At 39.9% G+C, this 17,781-nt stretch overlaps 3 protein-coding genes across 5 annotated transcripts; 2 read left to right on the top strand and 1 right to left on the bottom strand.

The window, feature by feature from the left end:
* The first annotated feature begins 740 nt into the window (after positions 1-740).
* LOC105271762 (lipase maturation factor 2) lies at positions 741-4,997 on the top strand. The gene is made up of 7 exons (XM_011313497.1): positions 741-1,024; positions 1,531-1,714; positions 1,833-1,934; positions 2,205-2,398; positions 2,649-2,827; positions 2,910-3,159; positions 3,232-4,997. Exons 1-7 carry the CDS (start codon positions 931-933, stop codon positions 4,176-4,178), a joined length of 1,950 nt encoding a protein of 649 aa, XP_011311799.1. The 5' UTR covers positions 741-930; the 3' UTR covers positions 4,179-4,997.
* Positions 4,309-7,859, bottom strand: Pbp95 (proximal sequence element A Pbp95). Its single transcript, XM_011313496.1, has 2 exons — positions 7,778-7,859; positions 4,309-7,657 (listed from the first exon to the last, which is right to left on the bottom strand). The coding sequence occupies exon 2, from the start codon at positions 7,601-7,603 to the stop codon at positions 5,138-5,140; it is 2,466 nt and encodes an 821-aa protein (XP_011311798.1). The 5' UTR covers positions 7,604-7,657; positions 7,778-7,859; the 3' UTR covers positions 4,309-5,137.
* Positions 7,860-7,962: 103 nt separating this feature from the next.
* On the top strand, positions 7,963-17,756 carry Nak (Numb-associated kinase). 3 transcript variants are annotated; one of them, XM_011313504.1, is made up of 12 exons: positions 7,963-8,490; positions 8,939-9,054; positions 9,148-9,281; positions 9,435-9,546; positions 9,669-9,872; positions 9,937-10,040; positions 10,122-11,069; positions 11,137-11,275; positions 11,593-11,842; positions 11,923-11,970; positions 15,307-16,410; positions 16,732-17,756. In XM_011313504.1, exons 1-12 carry the CDS (start codon positions 8,376-8,378, stop codon positions 17,574-17,576), a joined length of 4,119 nt encoding a protein of 1,372 aa, XP_011311806.1. In that variant the 5' UTR covers positions 7,963-8,375; the 3' UTR covers positions 17,577-17,756. The 3 variants fall into 3 exon arrangements, with proteins under 3 accessions (XP_011311806.1, XP_011311807.1, XP_011311808.1); XM_011313505.1 differs by having other exon boundaries at positions 11,137-11,266; XM_011313506.1 differs by having other exon boundaries at positions 8,433-8,510.
* Positions 17,757-17,781: the final 25 nt, after the last annotated feature.

The raw sequence follows: 17,781 nt of genomic DNA on the forward strand, positions 1-17,781 counted from the left end.
AAAAAAAAAAATGAATGACGGCGGGATCGAACCCGGGCCGTCGGCGTGCTAGCCGAGCACGTTACCGCTAGGATAACGTACTATTATAATAATAAAATTTCATTAGGAGTATATATATTGCAAAAGTATCGTTTTAAAAAATTGCCAATTGTTCAATTGCATTGCATATCTCCTCGATTATCAAATATTCAGTTTTTAAACAATATTTCGATTGATTTGTCATTAACAAAAAAAAAAAATTGGAATTATTTAAAAAAAAAAAAATGAATGAGCCGGGATTGAACCCGGGCCGCCGGCGTGCCAGTCGAGGACGTTACCGCTAGGACAACGTGCTCATTTAAAATTATAAATTCATTAGTGGTATATATTCAATACATTGAATAATTTTTTCCATTGAAATTCCACGGGATGTGGTTTCCCCCTTCCGTACGTGCTACAGTCGGCTAAATTTCAGTTAAACAAATGAAAAACAAAAAGCATTCGTACAGCAGAAAATAAAATTCACCCCGTCGACTTGATGGACACCCCAGCATTGCAATAAAAACTTGGTTAATAAAAAAAAAACACCCCACCATTGCGTGTTGCGCCCTCCCTCTCTTGGGGTGCAGTACTACGATGACGCTGGGGTTACTTTCTCTTTCAATGTCTCTTTCAATTTCACAAGGTAACGTTACGTTTTAAAAATGGCGCCACTGTCTCGTACTCTGATTGGTAAGACTGCCCAACGCTCTTCCCCCAAAGCGTCTCACTTCCTTCAATAAACGAACGGGTTTTTGCCTGATTTTATTACTACTAGCTTTTCACCAAACGCAGAGTTGTGACGAGTGGCCAACAATATCATCCAGATAATTGAGTTTTCCATAAGTAAATTTACCATTTACTGACTGAAGTAGACAAGTAATTCAACAGATAATTGCTCACTGAGTTACGATGGTGGAGGTGCGATACACCAGGAATTTATTCCTACGTGGGATTTGTATTATTTATCTCTTTGCATTCCTCAGTTTCTATGTCCAAATACCCGGTGAGTTATCCGTAATTCACTTAAATTTGTTAGATTTATGCGATGAATTGTCAGGATTTAATGATGATGTGGAGGTTTTCTCTCTCTCTCTTTCTCTCTCTTTCTCTCTCTCTCTCTCTCTCTCGCTCGCTCTCGAGGTTGGTGGATAATCCCGGGACTCGGGCATTATAAGAACGTCTACATAGCATTTATTTTATTTCTCTTGTTATTTATATTTTAATTTGATCAAGCATTTCTAGCGTTTTCATTTTCTCGTAGTGACCATTTCTGTTTAATCTGTTGAACCTATTTATAGGAGTTTTCTTCGTCTCCATCCACCAATATTTGTCGGATTCAATTTCTCATTGACAATATTATCAGCGTAATTTTATTATCAATTCATTAAAGAGTATGGGGAAATAAAAAATTCATCGTTTGATTGTTAAACTTTGCTCCCGACGATATCAGGAATTAAGGATTTACAAATCTCTTTTAAGTTTTATGATGGGCATTTTTCTGATGTACAGGACTTTTTGGAGACAATGGGGTGCTACCAGCCAGAACTCAGGTGGATCTCAAAGGAAAAGCCTCTCTCTGGCAGAAAATTAATCAAAAACCCACGGTTCTATGGTTTGCCAACTATTTGGGACTCAATGTCGAGTACATGATGGATCTTGTAGGTCTCACTGGAGCTGTCCTCTCCTTTTTGGGGTAAAAAATTTGACAATTTAGCAAAATGAATGAATGAATGAATAAAAATTTTCTCCACGACTTATCACCGGTTATTCCCGAAAATTTCATATTAATCATTGAATTATTCTTCTCACAGCTTCACCTCCCAAAAACTCTGCATTGCCCCAGTATTCGTGCTCCTCTGGACTCTCTACTACTCTTTATTCCAAGTCGGACAGGTTTTCGTCCAGAACAACTGGTGAGAATAATTTAATTAAGAGAATTGTCCCTGAAAAATAAAACCAGAGAATTAAATTATTTATTTTCATATTATATGAAAAACATGTAATGTATCTCGATTACATAATAATCGTGTTGCATTGTAATATGATAAAGAAATCGAGACTGTAGAAACGGTCAGGGTGATACCGATATACACTCAAGGACAGCGTCATTCATTGCAGACAAATCAATCATTGGTGTTGGAAAGATATGGCTCAATTATTTTTTTATTTTTATTTTTTTTCAGGGATACTTTGTTGCTAGAGGCTGGATTCCTTTGTGTACTGATTGCCCCTCTCTATATCTCAAGAAGGGGAAGCATTAGCACGCCCAGTGATTCCGTTACATTCTGGACGATTCGCTGGATGCTCTTCAGATACTTGTTCTCATGTTCTGCTGTTAAATTAGCATCCAGATGTCCTGTTTGGTGGAATCTCGATGGTAAATCACTATTATTATTATTATTATTATTATTATTAATATTGTTGTTGTTGTTGTTGCTGTTGCTGTTGTTGTTGTTGTTATTTTAACAAAAAATAACCAATCAAGCCTAGTGTTTACCTCGTATAATCTTAAGTGATATTCAGCGTGTTTTGGTCTTGGTCTTATCATTTTGGAGAAAGAGCAAATGGAACTAAGTTTTCAATAAGAAAACGTGAATTTGATGAGCAATTTATTTGATTTATTCTAGCTCTCTCCCAGTATTTTGAGACACAGTGTCTGCCTGCACCGCTCAGTTGGTACGCTCATCACCTTCCAATCTGGTTTCTCCGTTTCAACACACTTTTAGTTTTTATCTTCGAGCTGGCCATTCCACTCCTCTTTTTCTTCCCCAATAGGAGAGTGAGAATAATCGCGTATTACATTCAGGTAATTACTTACCCATGAAGATAATTATCTGTGAATGTTATTTCATTAATTTCTTCAATAAATTCCCATTTATTTCTGCAAGATGTTCCTACAAATTCACATAATCACAACTGGTAACTGGAACTTCCGAGACTTTTTGGTGATCTGCAGTCTCATCGCCCTCCTTGACGATCAATTTTTCTACAAGAAGAAATCAAAGAAAGACAGCTCGACAATCTCTCATATTATCTCGATCCTCGTATGCGTAATAGTGTACTCCGCTGTCATCTACGCTACTATTCATCTGTTCAATCTCAAATTCGCTGATAACTGGACCATCACCTCCGATATTGGTAATAGATATAAAATAAAAAATAAAAAGTTAGTTATTTGAGTATTACCATTACTTATTATATTATCTGCAGGTTTTACATACAAGCAATTCGACCAGTTCCTCTCTCGAGGTCTCCCCCTGACGATTTATATTGGCCTGGCATCCCTGGGCTTCACAGTAGCCGATGCAGTTACCCACTCGATTCTCTCCAACAAACCAACGACTACAAGACTCATGACATTCTTCACCACAACTCTCTACACCATTGCAGTTTGCTTCCTCTTTGCAATGAGTGCAGTCTCGTTTTCAAGCCTTCATCCATCGCAAAATGCCACAGTGCCCATCCATCTCCGTCGAATTCACTCTAAAATTGAAAATCTTCGCATCGTCAATGGCCCCAAGGAATTTGCACTCTTCCCAAAAGTAACTGGAATTAATGGACGCCCTGAGATCATCATCGAGGGGAGCAACAGCATCGAGGGGCCTTGGATAGAGTACGAATTCCTCTATAAACCTGGAAATGTCAACAATTCACTTCCCTTCGTGGCACCACACACCCCAAGACTCGACTGGCAGATGTGGTGGGCGGCACAGGGCACTTATCACCAGAATCCCTGGCTCATGTCCCTGACTTATCGACTTCTCACTGGTCAGAAAGAGGTCACAGCACTCATGAATAATGTGAATAAATCCTTTGGCAATAATCCCCCTAAATACATCAAAGCAACTCTCTATCATTATCACTTTGTTCCCTGGAGGAAATCAATGAATCAGCAGAGCTGGTGGACCAGGGAAAGGGTTGGAGAGTATTTTCCCATTTTCAGTCGTGATCATCCACCTCTACTCGAGTATCTTGGAAAAATGAGGATTCTTAAAGATGAGAAGATCGTACCTGTGACCAATGATATTTTGAAAAATATTCTTGAGGCCATCAGAGCTGTTGTAAATAAAATCGAGGCTAGCTTGCTACTGTGGAGTGTCTTCACTGCTGGGTGTGCAATCATCACAACTGGACATAGTTCGGGGAAAAAAAAGTAGAGGTGATATAGTAAAGAGTTTTGAGGGAATTATTGGCTTTTGATAATTTTTTGAAAATTTTTTAAAAATTGCAAAGAAAATAATTGTTACCGGCTATTACTTTTGGTGAAGCAATTTGAGTTATGGACTCTTTTTTTTTTTTTTTTTTTTTTTTTCCAATATTTTCTAATAAAATGGATAATTCAAATGGCCTCTGGTCTCACTGAGGTGTGATATAATTGCATTTCTATTTGATTTTTTTATAATAATTAAATAAGACTATTGATTTTTCTTTGTAGAAAATTATTATCTCTTGAATCTCTGATCTGATTTGAGGTGTGGATAATTCCCTGAATAATTTTTTCTCTCTCACTGAGGTGTATTATAACTGCATTTCTGTTCGATTTTCAAAAAATACGAAGAAAATTAGTCTCTCTATTACCTAGTACTCGAACAAATAATCCATCAATTATTGATTTCACTCACTGATGGATGTTAGAAAAGTAGGAGAGAATTCTCAATGGCCTACAAATAATAAGATTCCCTAGGAGTTTATACTGCAGTTGTCCCTAGATTTTTCCAATTCCCTTTCTATAGTAATTCATAATAGCATTTGATAATAATTAATCGATTAAGTTGAGTCACGTTTTGGGGATAATGTACAGTTACATCCGTATGAAATGTTTATAGCCTAAATTCAATGGAGTGTGTAATTGATGTGAAATTATCTGTATAAATAAACAATAATGGTTGTACTTCGATAACAATTTATTAGTAAAAATCTGTAATGAAAATATTGCACTTTTGTAACATTAATCAAAGTAAAAATATTAAATTAAATACTGAATTGATGATTTGAAAAAATTTGAACAACTTCAATAATAGCAATTTATGTCATAACGCCTGAAAAGTCTTTATTCTTCTATATTTCCAACTGAAAAGCTTAATTTATATTTCATCTCAAGGGGTTAATAATCCCCCTAATTGTTATAGCCTTGATGATTCTTCTCAATCACCACTAGATTTGTATCGAAAGCCTTCGTCTCAGAATACTTTATCATTCCAATGGGATACTTGAAAAGTCTCGTGAATCTTGTCTTGAAAGTACGAAAAGCCCTTTTACCAGAGGCTGAAACTGGCTCTTTACTGATAATCCTGTCGTCTCTGGGCCACTGAAGACTCCCATTATGTTCCTTCATGACCCTAAGTTTCTCCAACCCCAAAAGAGTGGAGTAACAAGGCTCAAGAACACTCTCCCTCTCTCTCCACTCAGCATTGAGCTTCTCACCCACTTTTCTCTCCTGAAAAATTGCAGTGATTTCAGTACTGGCGATGATATCATTATCCTCTGATGTCTCAGCTAGAAATTTCTTTTCAAAATGGCGGTGAGAAGTGGAGAGACAGGGACTAGACAAGAGGGCCTCGAGCTTCTTAAAGCTCTTCAACTCCTCCTCTTTCAGCATCTTCTCGATGTTCTCTGGAGTCTCCATATAAAAATCCAAGACGATATTACAGTTGTCGGTGATCCTCCCAAGATCCCCCTTTCTCTTCTTCGATGGAATTTTAAAACTAAGACCAAAAGGAGCCGGTGGGATATAGAATTTGTCTACCTCCTCATTCCTAAACATCTCCCTCCTGACGACTTCTGGGTCCTTCTTCCGCCTGTTTGTCCCCCTAGAGTACTCCTGAAAAGCCACCAGTAACTGCTTGTCCCTGAGGGTTAGCCCCTCTGTGTCGACGTGCTCAGGGACGTTGAGGTGAACGTCAAGCTTCTTAAAAATATCGTTGAGCCCTTTGGTATATCTCTCGAGCTCTATCGCAGAGTATTTAGGAACTCTTCCAGGTGGTGCAATGCATGTCTGATTGCTCTTGAAATATCTTCTCAATCTGGTGTCAACGTCGACATTATTCTCCTCCATATTCTCAAGGAGAATTCTCTCGCAGAAAGTCAAATCGTTCTCCACAGGCTTTTCACCCCCTTGACCTGGATGTCGCTTTCTAGGGACGTTCGACAGATCTATTCCCCTCGTCATGTACCTAACGATAGTCATATATCGATGTCTCACGTACGTTCTATTCCTCTTCATGGTCCCAGCAATTTTACACCACCTGGGGCCCAAATCGTCATAAAGTTTCAGTAGTTGCATGTCCTCACCAACAGTCCAAGTGTTGTACGATTTATCGGTCTTCAGCATCAAAAGTGTGAACCTCCCACTGAGCTGTACACTAGTTCTGTGGGGTAAGAGTTCAGTTGAGATTCTTGAAAAGTCCCTCCCATACTTTGTTACCCCTTCAAGGATCAATTCATCCTCATCAGCGGTGAATCTCCCCTTTCTCAAGCAAGGATTGGTGCAGTACTTCCAGTGAGAGTAAACTTGATTCTTATTTCGATTATCGATGTAGAAGGTCACACAACTCCAAGGGATGTAATTCCCTATTTTCAGGGCCTGGACAACATCAACAAGCACCTGATCCTCCCTAGCTGTCCACACGTCTTTATTTTTCAATCTCAAAGGACCCCTCAATGTCGTGTACCGAATAAAACACTGGTATCCAGTCCTCCTGGTCTCCAGTTCCTCTGCAACTCCATCCCAGTCCTGATGCCCTCTTTCCTCTACAGCCTTCATCAGCCTTAGGTTCTCCTCCCCCGGAAATTTATAACGATTCACGTCTGGATGGAGATAAACATTCCACATTACTCGACACTCATCTGCAGAATGACGCCCATGGAAGTACTGTGCAGCAATTTTCATCCAATCGAATTCTCTAGAACCCCGGGGACCGATGATCTCCTTGTAATTTTTTGGGAGGTGACAATGCCCAACGTCGACAAACACCTGGGAATGATTCTTGGAGCTCTTTATGAGTTGTTTTGAGTTCTTTCTAGAGTGCCTCCGCCTAGTTGTCACCTTTTCGAAGTGTGCAATTGCCGTTTGACGTCCAACAGCTGTCCACAAAGTGTTCCTGTCTTTCATTGTCCATCTACGGGGCATCCTCTGGTAAACAACCATAAGCTCTCTTCTCGTGGCCTTGGTGATGGCGTCGTCGTTAAATGGCGATGGGAACTCCTGTCTGTCCTTGAAATAGGGAAATCCCACTTGTCGATATTTCAATCTGGGGGGACGTTTCGTACCCTTTGAGAAGAGGTTAAGCTTCGAGGTAATCTCCTTTCTCTGGCGTGCTATCTCTTGAAGGCGAATTACAATCTGCTCCTTCAAGCGTTTGTAACTACAAATGAGTGACTCATTCAGATAGAATGCCTGATTTATCAACAACTCCTGAGGAGTTGATGTCGGCAGAGTGTCAGCGATAGTGTGACGAGATCCTGAGTCTATTGGTGAACTCTGACGGATAAGGCGAGGCTCTGGACGCGGATCCTGGGCTAATGCATTCTCCAGGAGCTTTATGTCCTCGAGGGTCTCAAAGTCGTCATCGAAATCCGACATATTCAAGTCAATGAGGAAAACTACCACCAAAACCAGTGTATTTCACCATCACAACTAGAGAAAGGAATATTCAATGTATAATAAATTAATTGAAGCACTGAGAATTTTCCCCGATAGTAAAAAGAAAAGCTCTAGATTAAAAAAAAAAAAAATCATTCAAAGAGGTAATCTTACCGAAAGCTTGAGGTTATCTGAAATGATGTTAGGCCCTTTGTACGAAAAAATCTATCCAACTGAATGCCCCGCGCTATCCCCCGCGCTATGCCATATGTTTCCGGTATAGAGCACCAGCGCAGCAGCCGAACGCGCAGATTATTCTCTCCACGATATGACATGCGCAGTCCGGCTGGAGCCACCGACATCGAGCCGAAAGATGTCGGCTGGTTGAAGAGAGAGCACCAAATATAACGTTCGATTTTTTTTTCGTTGTCATGTGAATATCAAAGCCTTCCCTCAAAACGCTCAAAATCCAACTTTAGACCCTCGTCGACGTTAGTGCAAAGTCATCAAGCCATTTTGACAACACGCAGCATCAAAAATTAAGAGCTATCTGCCATTTCCTGGCCCAACACTCTGTTCGGTGGATCATTTTATTTAAGATTTTTTATGTGTACGAGCGAGTGCAGTGGGATGTGATAGCGCGCGGCTTTCTCGCGCAATCGTGCTCCAGATAACCGGCCCATTGAGAGGGCCTTATGTCAAGATTGTCAAGCCAGTGATTGCGGTTTAGCCGTGTGGTGTGGTGAGGTGAGGTGAGGCAAGGTGGGACAACATGAAGAAGCTCTTCTCTAAAATTGACAACACCTCCAAGGAGACCAATAGTTATCTGGGAAAGGTATTTGTCGTTGGAAGGCACACCGTAACCGTCGAGGAGGTCCTTGCTGAAGGTAATTTTCGGATGGGAAAGGTACATAATTTTTTCTTTCTTTTTCGAATGGCTGTTATCAGTTTAAACGTTTCATCAACCGTGGAGGAATTCTCCGCCCACCGGAGGATTTTTTTTATATTTTTTATGAGTTTTTGATGAATTTCGACGAGCCGCGGATCAGAATATGATAGAACCACCTTGCAAGTGCGTAAATTAGGTTTGAAGGTGCGCCTCGGGGTGATTTTTCGGTGAGGATTCATTCCATCTGACCATTCTCGATGTCTCGATGGAAATTTCTCTCTTTCCTCTGGTTATGAGGGTTCGGGGCTTTTTTTTTCTTCAATTTGAGCGAGTTTTATCATATCTGTGGTGATATCACGGATTATGGGGCTTATCAGACTTATTGATAGGAATATCAGTGAAAAATTGATGTATTCACATGAAAAATTTCCTGATTTATCTCGCAGGTGGATTTGCCATAGTATTTTTGGTGAAATCATCCAGTGGGCGATATGCCCTCAAACGTATGTACGTCAATAATGAACATGATCTCAATGTTTGTAAGAGAGAAATACAGATTGCAGTGAGTATTCGGTTAATTGAATCCCATTGATCACTCACACAATAGACAATTGATTGATTGGGATAATAATCCCAATTGTTTTCGTGCTTTCAGAGTAACTTGAGCGGGCACAAAAATATTATAGGATATGTAGATAGTAGTATTACTCATACAGGAGGTGGAGTACATGAACTCCTCCTCCTCATGCCCTATTGCAAGTGTCATGTACTCCAGATGATGAATAATAGGTGAGCTTTTTTTTTCTATCTTCATTTAATGTGTATTATTGTAATTAATATATAATGATAATAATAATAATAAAGTTTTGCAAATAATTACAGAATTATAAGGATTATTGGCTTTCATTGGATAATTCGCTTATTTAATCTTAAATTTTCAAGGTTACAAGCTGGCTTCAGTGAATCCGAAGTTCTCCAAATATTTTGTGATGTGTGCGAAGCCGTATCGCGATTGCATCACTGTCAAACGCCAATAATTCACAGGGACCTGAAGGTATGAATTAACAATGTCGAATAAATACTATTGGAAATCCGTAAAATCGACAGTGAAATATTTTTTTCCCATTTCAAATATCCCGAAGAAAGTGTAATTAATTTTTAATATATGAAATTGAGGTGGAGAATATTCTCCTTGCTGACTCTGGACACTACGTCCTATGCGATTTTGGATCAGCGACTGGTAAAGTACTCAACCCAAGTATTCAAGGTGCAGCTGGTGTGGAGGAGGAGATTAAAAAGTACACGACACTGAGTTACAGAGCCCCCGAGATGGTGGACATGTACTCTGGAAAGTCTATTACGACGAAAGCTGATATTTGGGTATAGAAAAGCATTCACCACAAATCATTGTTACTCGTTAAACAATTACCTATTGTTTTCACAGGCACTTGGGTGTTTATTGTACAAACTCTGCTTCTTTACGTTGCCTTTTGGTGAAAGTACCCTGGCTATTCAATCTGGAAACTTCACTATTCCAGATAATTCCAGGTAAATTTCCAGTAATTGAATAATTCCTCAAGAATATCTGAAATTGCTATTCTATTGAAATAAAAAATGCATCTTCCCCAGATATTCTAAAGGCCTCCATAACCTCATCCGCTACATGCTGGAGCCAGATCCAGACATTCGCCCTGACATTTACCAAGTGTCAGCAATTGCCTTTCAGATCCAGGGAAAGGATAATCCAGTGCAGAATCTCTTCAAAGTGCCGATTTTAACCCTGGACGCCCTGCCATGTGCCACAATTGAGTCGGAGAGTGTAAAACGCTCGTCATCAGTGAAAATTTCCAAGCCCTCGACGGTTTCCTTGGTGGAAGGGACTTCGGTGACTCCACGACAGCGACCAAAGGGCCAAGGTGTGGCCCCAGGACCCATCAGCTTAAGTGGCCAGATTGTTTCCCAGATATCAGGCCAGGGCAATCAGAATTCATCGTCCTTCCAGGCTGCACCACCCCAGGCCCTTCAATTCGCCCAGGTGCCACCTCACATTCCCTCACCCAATACAAATCCACCATTTCTCCCTGGGCAGAGCCAGAGTCCGCTTATTGGACATTCACCACTGACACTCCAATCACCAGTAACTGTGCAGGATAAAAATTCATTTTATTTCGAGGGGAGACAGATGGAGGCCAGGGCAAGCAATGTTGGATTACCTGAGGAAAACCTGGAGGCACTGTTTCCCCCCTCGAGTTATCCAGATCCATTCAAAGATGACCTTAAGTCTATGCCACCTCCTGCCAAAATTCCTCCACCTATTGCGCCAAAACCTGGATCCAGTAAGACTATACCCAAGCTCACCACACCCACCAATTCTACACCCAAATTTCCACCTTCTGCTGGAGCTACTGGCAAGCTGGCGACTCCCACTGGGTGTAAAGGAGCTGTTATTATTGGAAAACCTGGGGGTAAGTCGGAAAGCTTGAGTCAGAACATCAGTGCTAATACGTCACCCCCTGAGAGCCCTACTCTCGGGAACAGACATCGTAGGAACGTCAGTGATACCAGTGCTTTTAATAAGTAAGCATTTTTATTAATAAATAGTTCAGGTTAGAATAAATTGATTTTTTATTTTCATTATTTACAGAGTCTTCGCTAATGAAACATCACAGTTTCTAGCCCCCTATGACGCTTCTGTGAGGCCTCACACTGGGGAAAGTACTCCCCCAGAAGTGAAACCCGACGGAAGACCTATAATTGGTGCAAGTGCCTCGCATGTACGTGTTGTAAGTAGACACAGCACCTTTTTTTTTCTCATTTTATTATTTCAATTTTACAAACAAATTCCTAAAATACCAGGTACAAACAACTTTCAACCTCATTTTCTCCTTCTGCCACTCTACCGAAGAATTCTCGATAATTTCGCTCAGTTCGCTCTCATATTTTTTTTGATAATTGATTTGATTATAAGTTTTCCATTGATCATTGATGACAATATATCATTTCGTTAAATTTAATTTTTAATTTTTGCACTGCACAAACTCGATTAATGACTGGAGTGATTATCATTGTGGAGTAATTATGGTTATGGGATGGACCACAGGGTGAACTTTCCAGTGTCTCGGGGGTTGAGGGGCGTTCACTCAGTGCAGATGTAGCTGCTTGGAATCCCTTCGAGGACACCCAACCATTCAATCAATTGACAGAGGATCATATATTTGGTGCTGAGTTTGATAAAATAAGGAGAGGTAGTAACAGCAGCATCGGGGGTGTTAAGAGTCGCGAGAGTCTCGTTATGACATACTCGGAATTACCTGAAGACCCATTTGAATCTGCTCCTTTCACGTTGCCTGGTGAGAACCCAATCAATCAATTGAATAATTTACTAATTCATTTACTAATAATCGACATAATCCAATAATTAATATTTCAGCGGGCAAAAAATCAAAGCTTGGATCTAAGACGACTGCAATAGCTGGAGGTAATGCTTGAGACCTTTACTTCACTGTAATTAATATTCTTCCTCTTCTCTACCTCCTAAAATAATCAATTAATTCGACAAAGACAAAGAAAAGGGCAATAGAATTGCGAAAAAATTTACCAACTGATTTCACGTTGGGACTAAAGGGTGGAAAAAAAAAAAACGATGAATTTCTGTAGATAGAAAAGAAAACCACGGAGGCACGTATCAGTTTCATTTATGTTTTCGAGTAGTTGGTTGAGGAAAATTGTGTCTCGTGATTAGATGATGAGGGGAAAAATGATGCTTCGGCAGAAAATCACACAAATTAACGTTCTAACTAGCCAATTTTGTGTGCTGATAAGTACGTAGGGACTTTTAGGTGCAGAGAAGTAACGAAAAGCAGGGAAAAAACACCATCGACGAGACGAAACAAAGAAATAGGAGGAAAGAATCAGTGCAGAGTTTTTTTTTTTTCTCCATTTGTTCTCCTTTGTTCCACAATTTTTTGTTCTCTTGGTGCTAAGATTAGCCTGCCGAGTGATGTAACAATGGCATTGGCATTGGCATTGGCTTTGAATAATCATTCCATGTATTTGTTGCTTCCAGAATGAAGTAAATTTATCATTTCAATAAATTTATTTAGTGCAGTGGTGGAAGTTGATTGGGAATTATCAAAAAATATCCACGATATGACAACCACACTTGCCTCTCCACCACTTGATTTTGTGCACCTAAAAATCGCCAAAGATACTCGTTAACTAAATACATTTAAACAATCAACGAACGAAAATTCCAAAATTGCCAATTCGATCAAATACTATCACAATCTATCTAGTCTACACAATATTAACATTAGTTACAATTAATTTACACCAGAATAAAAATAATGGGAATTTATGAATCCACTAGAAAAATAAATTATCGTTAACTCATGGAAACATTCATGATTCAATTGACAACACGTAGAATGTTTTCTGTATCGATTAATGAATACTGTGATTTCACATTTTTGCTCAGTTATTAATTGTTATACGCTCAATAATTCATGTTTTAATAATTATCTCTGCATATAAATGGTAATGTGATTCCAAAAGCAGTTATTGTTCATGTCAGTTACTCAGCTATTGGTGGAAAAATCAGTAAACATCGAACAATTGAATGTCGAAATGATTATTATGCTTTAATTCACCTGATCATTACTGATTACTCGTTCTATTTTTTTATTGGTATTCACGTACTATTAGGTGTCAGTTTCGTCATTAATTTTCTTTTTTCATGTAAATAATTGGGAACTACGGTATTTTGATGGTGCGTGAGTTATGAACTGGAGATGAGTTCAAATGGTTTTAATAACAAAATAAGAAACAATAATGATATCTAACTGATGTTGAATTTATCTCCATTTGTCACCACTCAATTTCTGCTTCAATAATCCTTCCTGGTTTTAACCAAAATACGTGGAATTGCACTTGAAGTATAAAATAATACTGGGGTCTATGGACCAATGAGTGGAGTGCAGTGGAGTGGAGTGGAGTGGAGTGTTGCATAATGAATAATAAATAAATAAATAAATGTTGGATAGAATTTATTCAATGTTTATTATTATGTTTATTATGTTTATTCAATGTACAGGATGGAATGTATCTACACATTATGTGATTGTATAGATGATATTGACAGCACGTATGAAAAGAAATATTAGATTAGATTAAATGAGATGAGAGTGAGAATTAACGACAATTGGTTATTCCTTTTGGAAATTTGGGATTTGTCATTTTCAAGCTGTCGATTATTTCATGAGGATATAAATACGTATAAATATAGCCATATACCGTGGCAATGTGTACAAAAAATTATGAAAATCATGAAATAACAGATTTAGGAGTGAATTCGCAAAGCTAGATGATGAATTCTTATTTTTATTTCACTTCTGCTTCACTCTTTCGCCAGTGAATTTCACTAGCTGAGGAGATTAGTGTGTTACGTCTAATCTCAGGTGTGGTCGCCAGACGACAATACTGTACTTACCAACCAGTGAAAAGAGACATTGAATTGCTTTTCTAATGTACCAAAGACACCAGTCACCACCGAGGATGAAATCATTATTTTCCACTGAGATTGATTTATTAAATGCTGCACACGAGGATTAAGCTGCGTATCCATTGTCTGGAACACCCTAATGAGTTAATGAGGAGGCGCCGAATAAAGTTCAACTTGATGTATATATATTTATATACGCGAGCTTCCCAATTGAAATTTTTCATTTGTCGATATTCTTCTCCTCCAGATGGATTAAACCACTTAGAGTTGATACCCTTCGGTAATTAATCCATCAGTCCAATCAATAGTCATTGATCAAAGTAAGAAGAATCGACATTATTTTTATTATCTGTTTTCCCCCCTTTTTCCATTCGATTCTCGCTGTATCTTTGATTAAGTCTACAGCAATAAATAATGTACATTAGCACATTGTGGGTCTCGTTCTTTCAAGTCACTGAGTTGTTGATGGTGAAACGCAGCATTTCTCGATCATTTGCACTCAAATTATTCCATTTTTTTTTCCACATTTTTAATTTTACCCGGTAGAAATTGTGGTCGAGGGACTGTTGCGTTTCATCAACTTTCCCACCACACCCCCTCAAATCTGATTAGGACTGTTCCAGACGAAGTGATAACGCCACTAACAACTGGGCATTTGTCATTTTTTTTTTATTAAAATAATTTTTGTCTTATTGACGTTGTGGCTTTTGGTAATGTTGGAGTTATTGTTTGGTGGAATTTGGAATTTGAGATTTTATAAACATGATTGCGGGCGGCACACGACACTCGAGCATCAATGAGCACTGATTTGTAACAGACCTAATCAGACACTTCCTCTTTTATCTAGTTTTAGTCCGGTGAATAAGTGGTTGAGGATATCGTTACATTCGTAATTTAAATGACTAATCAATGAATCTTCAATGTTTTATAAAACAAAAACTGAATTTAAAGAGAGACTTGAATTCACCGATTTAGGGAAAAAAAATTTTTTTTAATCCTTAGCCACTTCTCCCCTCGAACTAAAAAACACCGCCTAAAAATACCTACAAGAAATGTGCTATCAATGTGTTAAAAATTCTTCCTAAAACTAGGTAAGTACCTCTCGATCTTGAAAATACGCCCATACGTCCGGGTGCCTCAGCCTCATAACTCCATTCGCTTGGCGACTAACAGAAAAAAACTCACACCAAAACGAGAAAATACCGATGAAAAAATTCAATAGTATTTGGAAAAAGAAAAAAAAAATCGAAAGAACTATCACCTAAATCCATGAAAATCTCCAGACCCTCCAGACATATATTTCTCTGTTCCCAGGGCCGAATCGTGTGAAGATCTCGGTCCACTGGAGTCCATCAACAGATCCAGCAGCACCTCTGGACGATGAGTCAAGCCTCCTGGTGGACTCGACCCCAGTATCTCCTCCATTCGTGAAAATTCCCTCAGAAGACCGTTCAAAATATGAAAAACTGGCTTTCAACGCTGAGGACCTCTCAAGTGACAGTTCGAGTTCGACAAGACGTTCGAACCGCCATAAGAAGAAGCGACGACGAGTCAAAGGGGTTCTAAATCGACGAAGAAATCCCTCGAATCCAGATCCAGAGCCAGATCCAGAGCCAGAGCCAGAGCCAGAGCCAGAGCCAGAGCCAGAGCCAGAGCCGGACCCAGAATCCGACGACTCAATCGGTTCGGCAAGTGATTTAAAAGCCATGAACGACGACAACGAACCCCCGGAGGAGCCCTCCAAGATCGATGAAACCATTTCTGAGAGTGTGAGAACTTGTGGCTCATCGGCTTACCACGCTGAATGTGAATCTGTGGCAACTCACGAAGACGACCACCGGGTGAGAAAAGTCAGGCGACACCACAGGAATGATCACTCCCTTCCAACAATCAAAGCTGATCCAGTAGTCGGCCATCAATACGGTGAAAAGCCTCTCCTCCTGGATGATGAGCTTGACCCTGAGTCAAAGCCTGAACAGACGCATGCCGATCCCTTCGTCAGCCATCAGTATAATTCGAAACCCAAACTCTTCAGGGACAGCTCATCCGAAGAAATTGAGGAGATCAATCCCCTGGGGAATGGCATCTTCAAAGAAGATGATGTCTTTGCAATGGCTCCATTTCCCAGGCCTTCTAGCTCCAGAAAAAGCAGCTGGAGCAGAGACAGTGGGAATAAACTCTCGGGCGGTCCATCTGAAACTTCTCCAAAATCTGGAACTCTTATTACGGCTATTTCGACCAGCTCCCCAATTTTATCTGGAAACCTCGTGGACATTGGAAACGAGCCCACCTGTCCTCCCAGACCCCCCAAAATCGAGGCTAATAGGAATAATTATGAGAATGTGGATTTTATTGGATCTATGTGCGCCGAGAATAAGGAGATCAAGGATTTATTTGGCTCTTCCCCCTTCTCTGCAGGTATTCGTTTATTTTATTTTACTTGAATTGTCTCTTAATAATAATTTTATGTCTGATGGGAACAACCTTTTGAAAAAAAAAGCATGGAACGTTTTTTGTCAGCTCTGTTTCGGCGCATACGTAAGCTATGCATTAGGCGAGAAAAACGTGAAAAACGCGAAAAACGCGAAGAATGAAAATATCGGCGAATGAATATTAATTATTTCATGAATAATTTAAAAAGATCAATAAGCGGGGGAAAAAAAATGTCTTCAACTGAAAAATCGATGAAAAACAATGGCTAATGCCTGATGACATCCGACGATTGTCGTCCTGTTTCAGGATTCATGAATCCCTTCAGCAAGAAAGGCTTCCCAGAGAAAGAGCCCCCAGTGTACGAGAACTTTGACCCAGCGACTTTTTTGCCACAAAATCCATCGACGAGCACATCGACTCTCTCCTCCGTTATCTCCTCTTCAAAATTCGGTGCAGTAGCAGTGAATGCCAAGTCGTCATCAGCTAATCGGGACGACTCCCCCAAGGATTTATTCGGTTCAATTCCCTTCGACGACTTCACCAGTCTCAGCGTAAACAGTTTGCAGAGACCAACATCTCTGCCCCTCTCCCAGTCTCCAACTTTTGACGACGGAGGACTGAGCTCTACATTGCCCTCAACAGCACTGTCAAGTCACTCAGTTCAACATGGGGGTATAAGTCTTTACCAGCAGGTGCCCCAAACTTACGTCATTCAGCCAATAGCCACCAGGAGCATTCACACGGCTAGAATTATCGTTAATGCGACTAATTCAGTGGCCTCAGACCTCACTCAGGACAGCCCAATGTCCCCTGAGCCCCTCGTCGCTGATGACTCCCCTAAATTCAAGAAGGAGAAGTTCGTGAAGAGCGAGAAGGTAAAGTACCACCTAATCAATGAAAACAGGAATGACATGATCAATGTTCTACCTGTCAAAGGATCAGGGAAGCACAAGGGTGGGGTCTATAAAAAAGTCAAAGGGAAAAAATCCGGTGGAGTCACTGGGGGATTCAGTAATATGAGTTTCGAGGATTTTCCCAGTGATGACAATGATGATCGGGGGGCTGGCAACAGGGTTGCACCCTTCGAGGTATTCAGGGATGGGGAAAAACGATTTGGATCACTTAAACGACGAAGCAACCCCTTCACTTGAGAGATGATGGTGAAACATGGGAGAGAGTCATTTTATAATACGTTACCGGAAAAATGCAGCAATTTTTTGTATCACGGTGCACTTGAATTAAGTTAATTATTTCAATGGAATGAGTCAAGTACATTTAATGAATACCAAGTCGTGCAACTTGGCAGCTAATACCAAAAAAAAAAAAAAAAATTACGAAACAAGGCGAATGATGGAG

This window comes from Fopius arisanus, unplaced genomic scaffold, assembly GCF_000806365.1.
Source record: "Fopius arisanus strain USDA-PBARC FA_bdor unplaced genomic scaffold, ASM80636v1 scaffold00124, whole genome shotgun sequence".
Lineage (NCBI taxonomy): Eukaryota > Metazoa > Arthropoda > Insecta > Hymenoptera > Braconidae > Fopius > Fopius arisanus.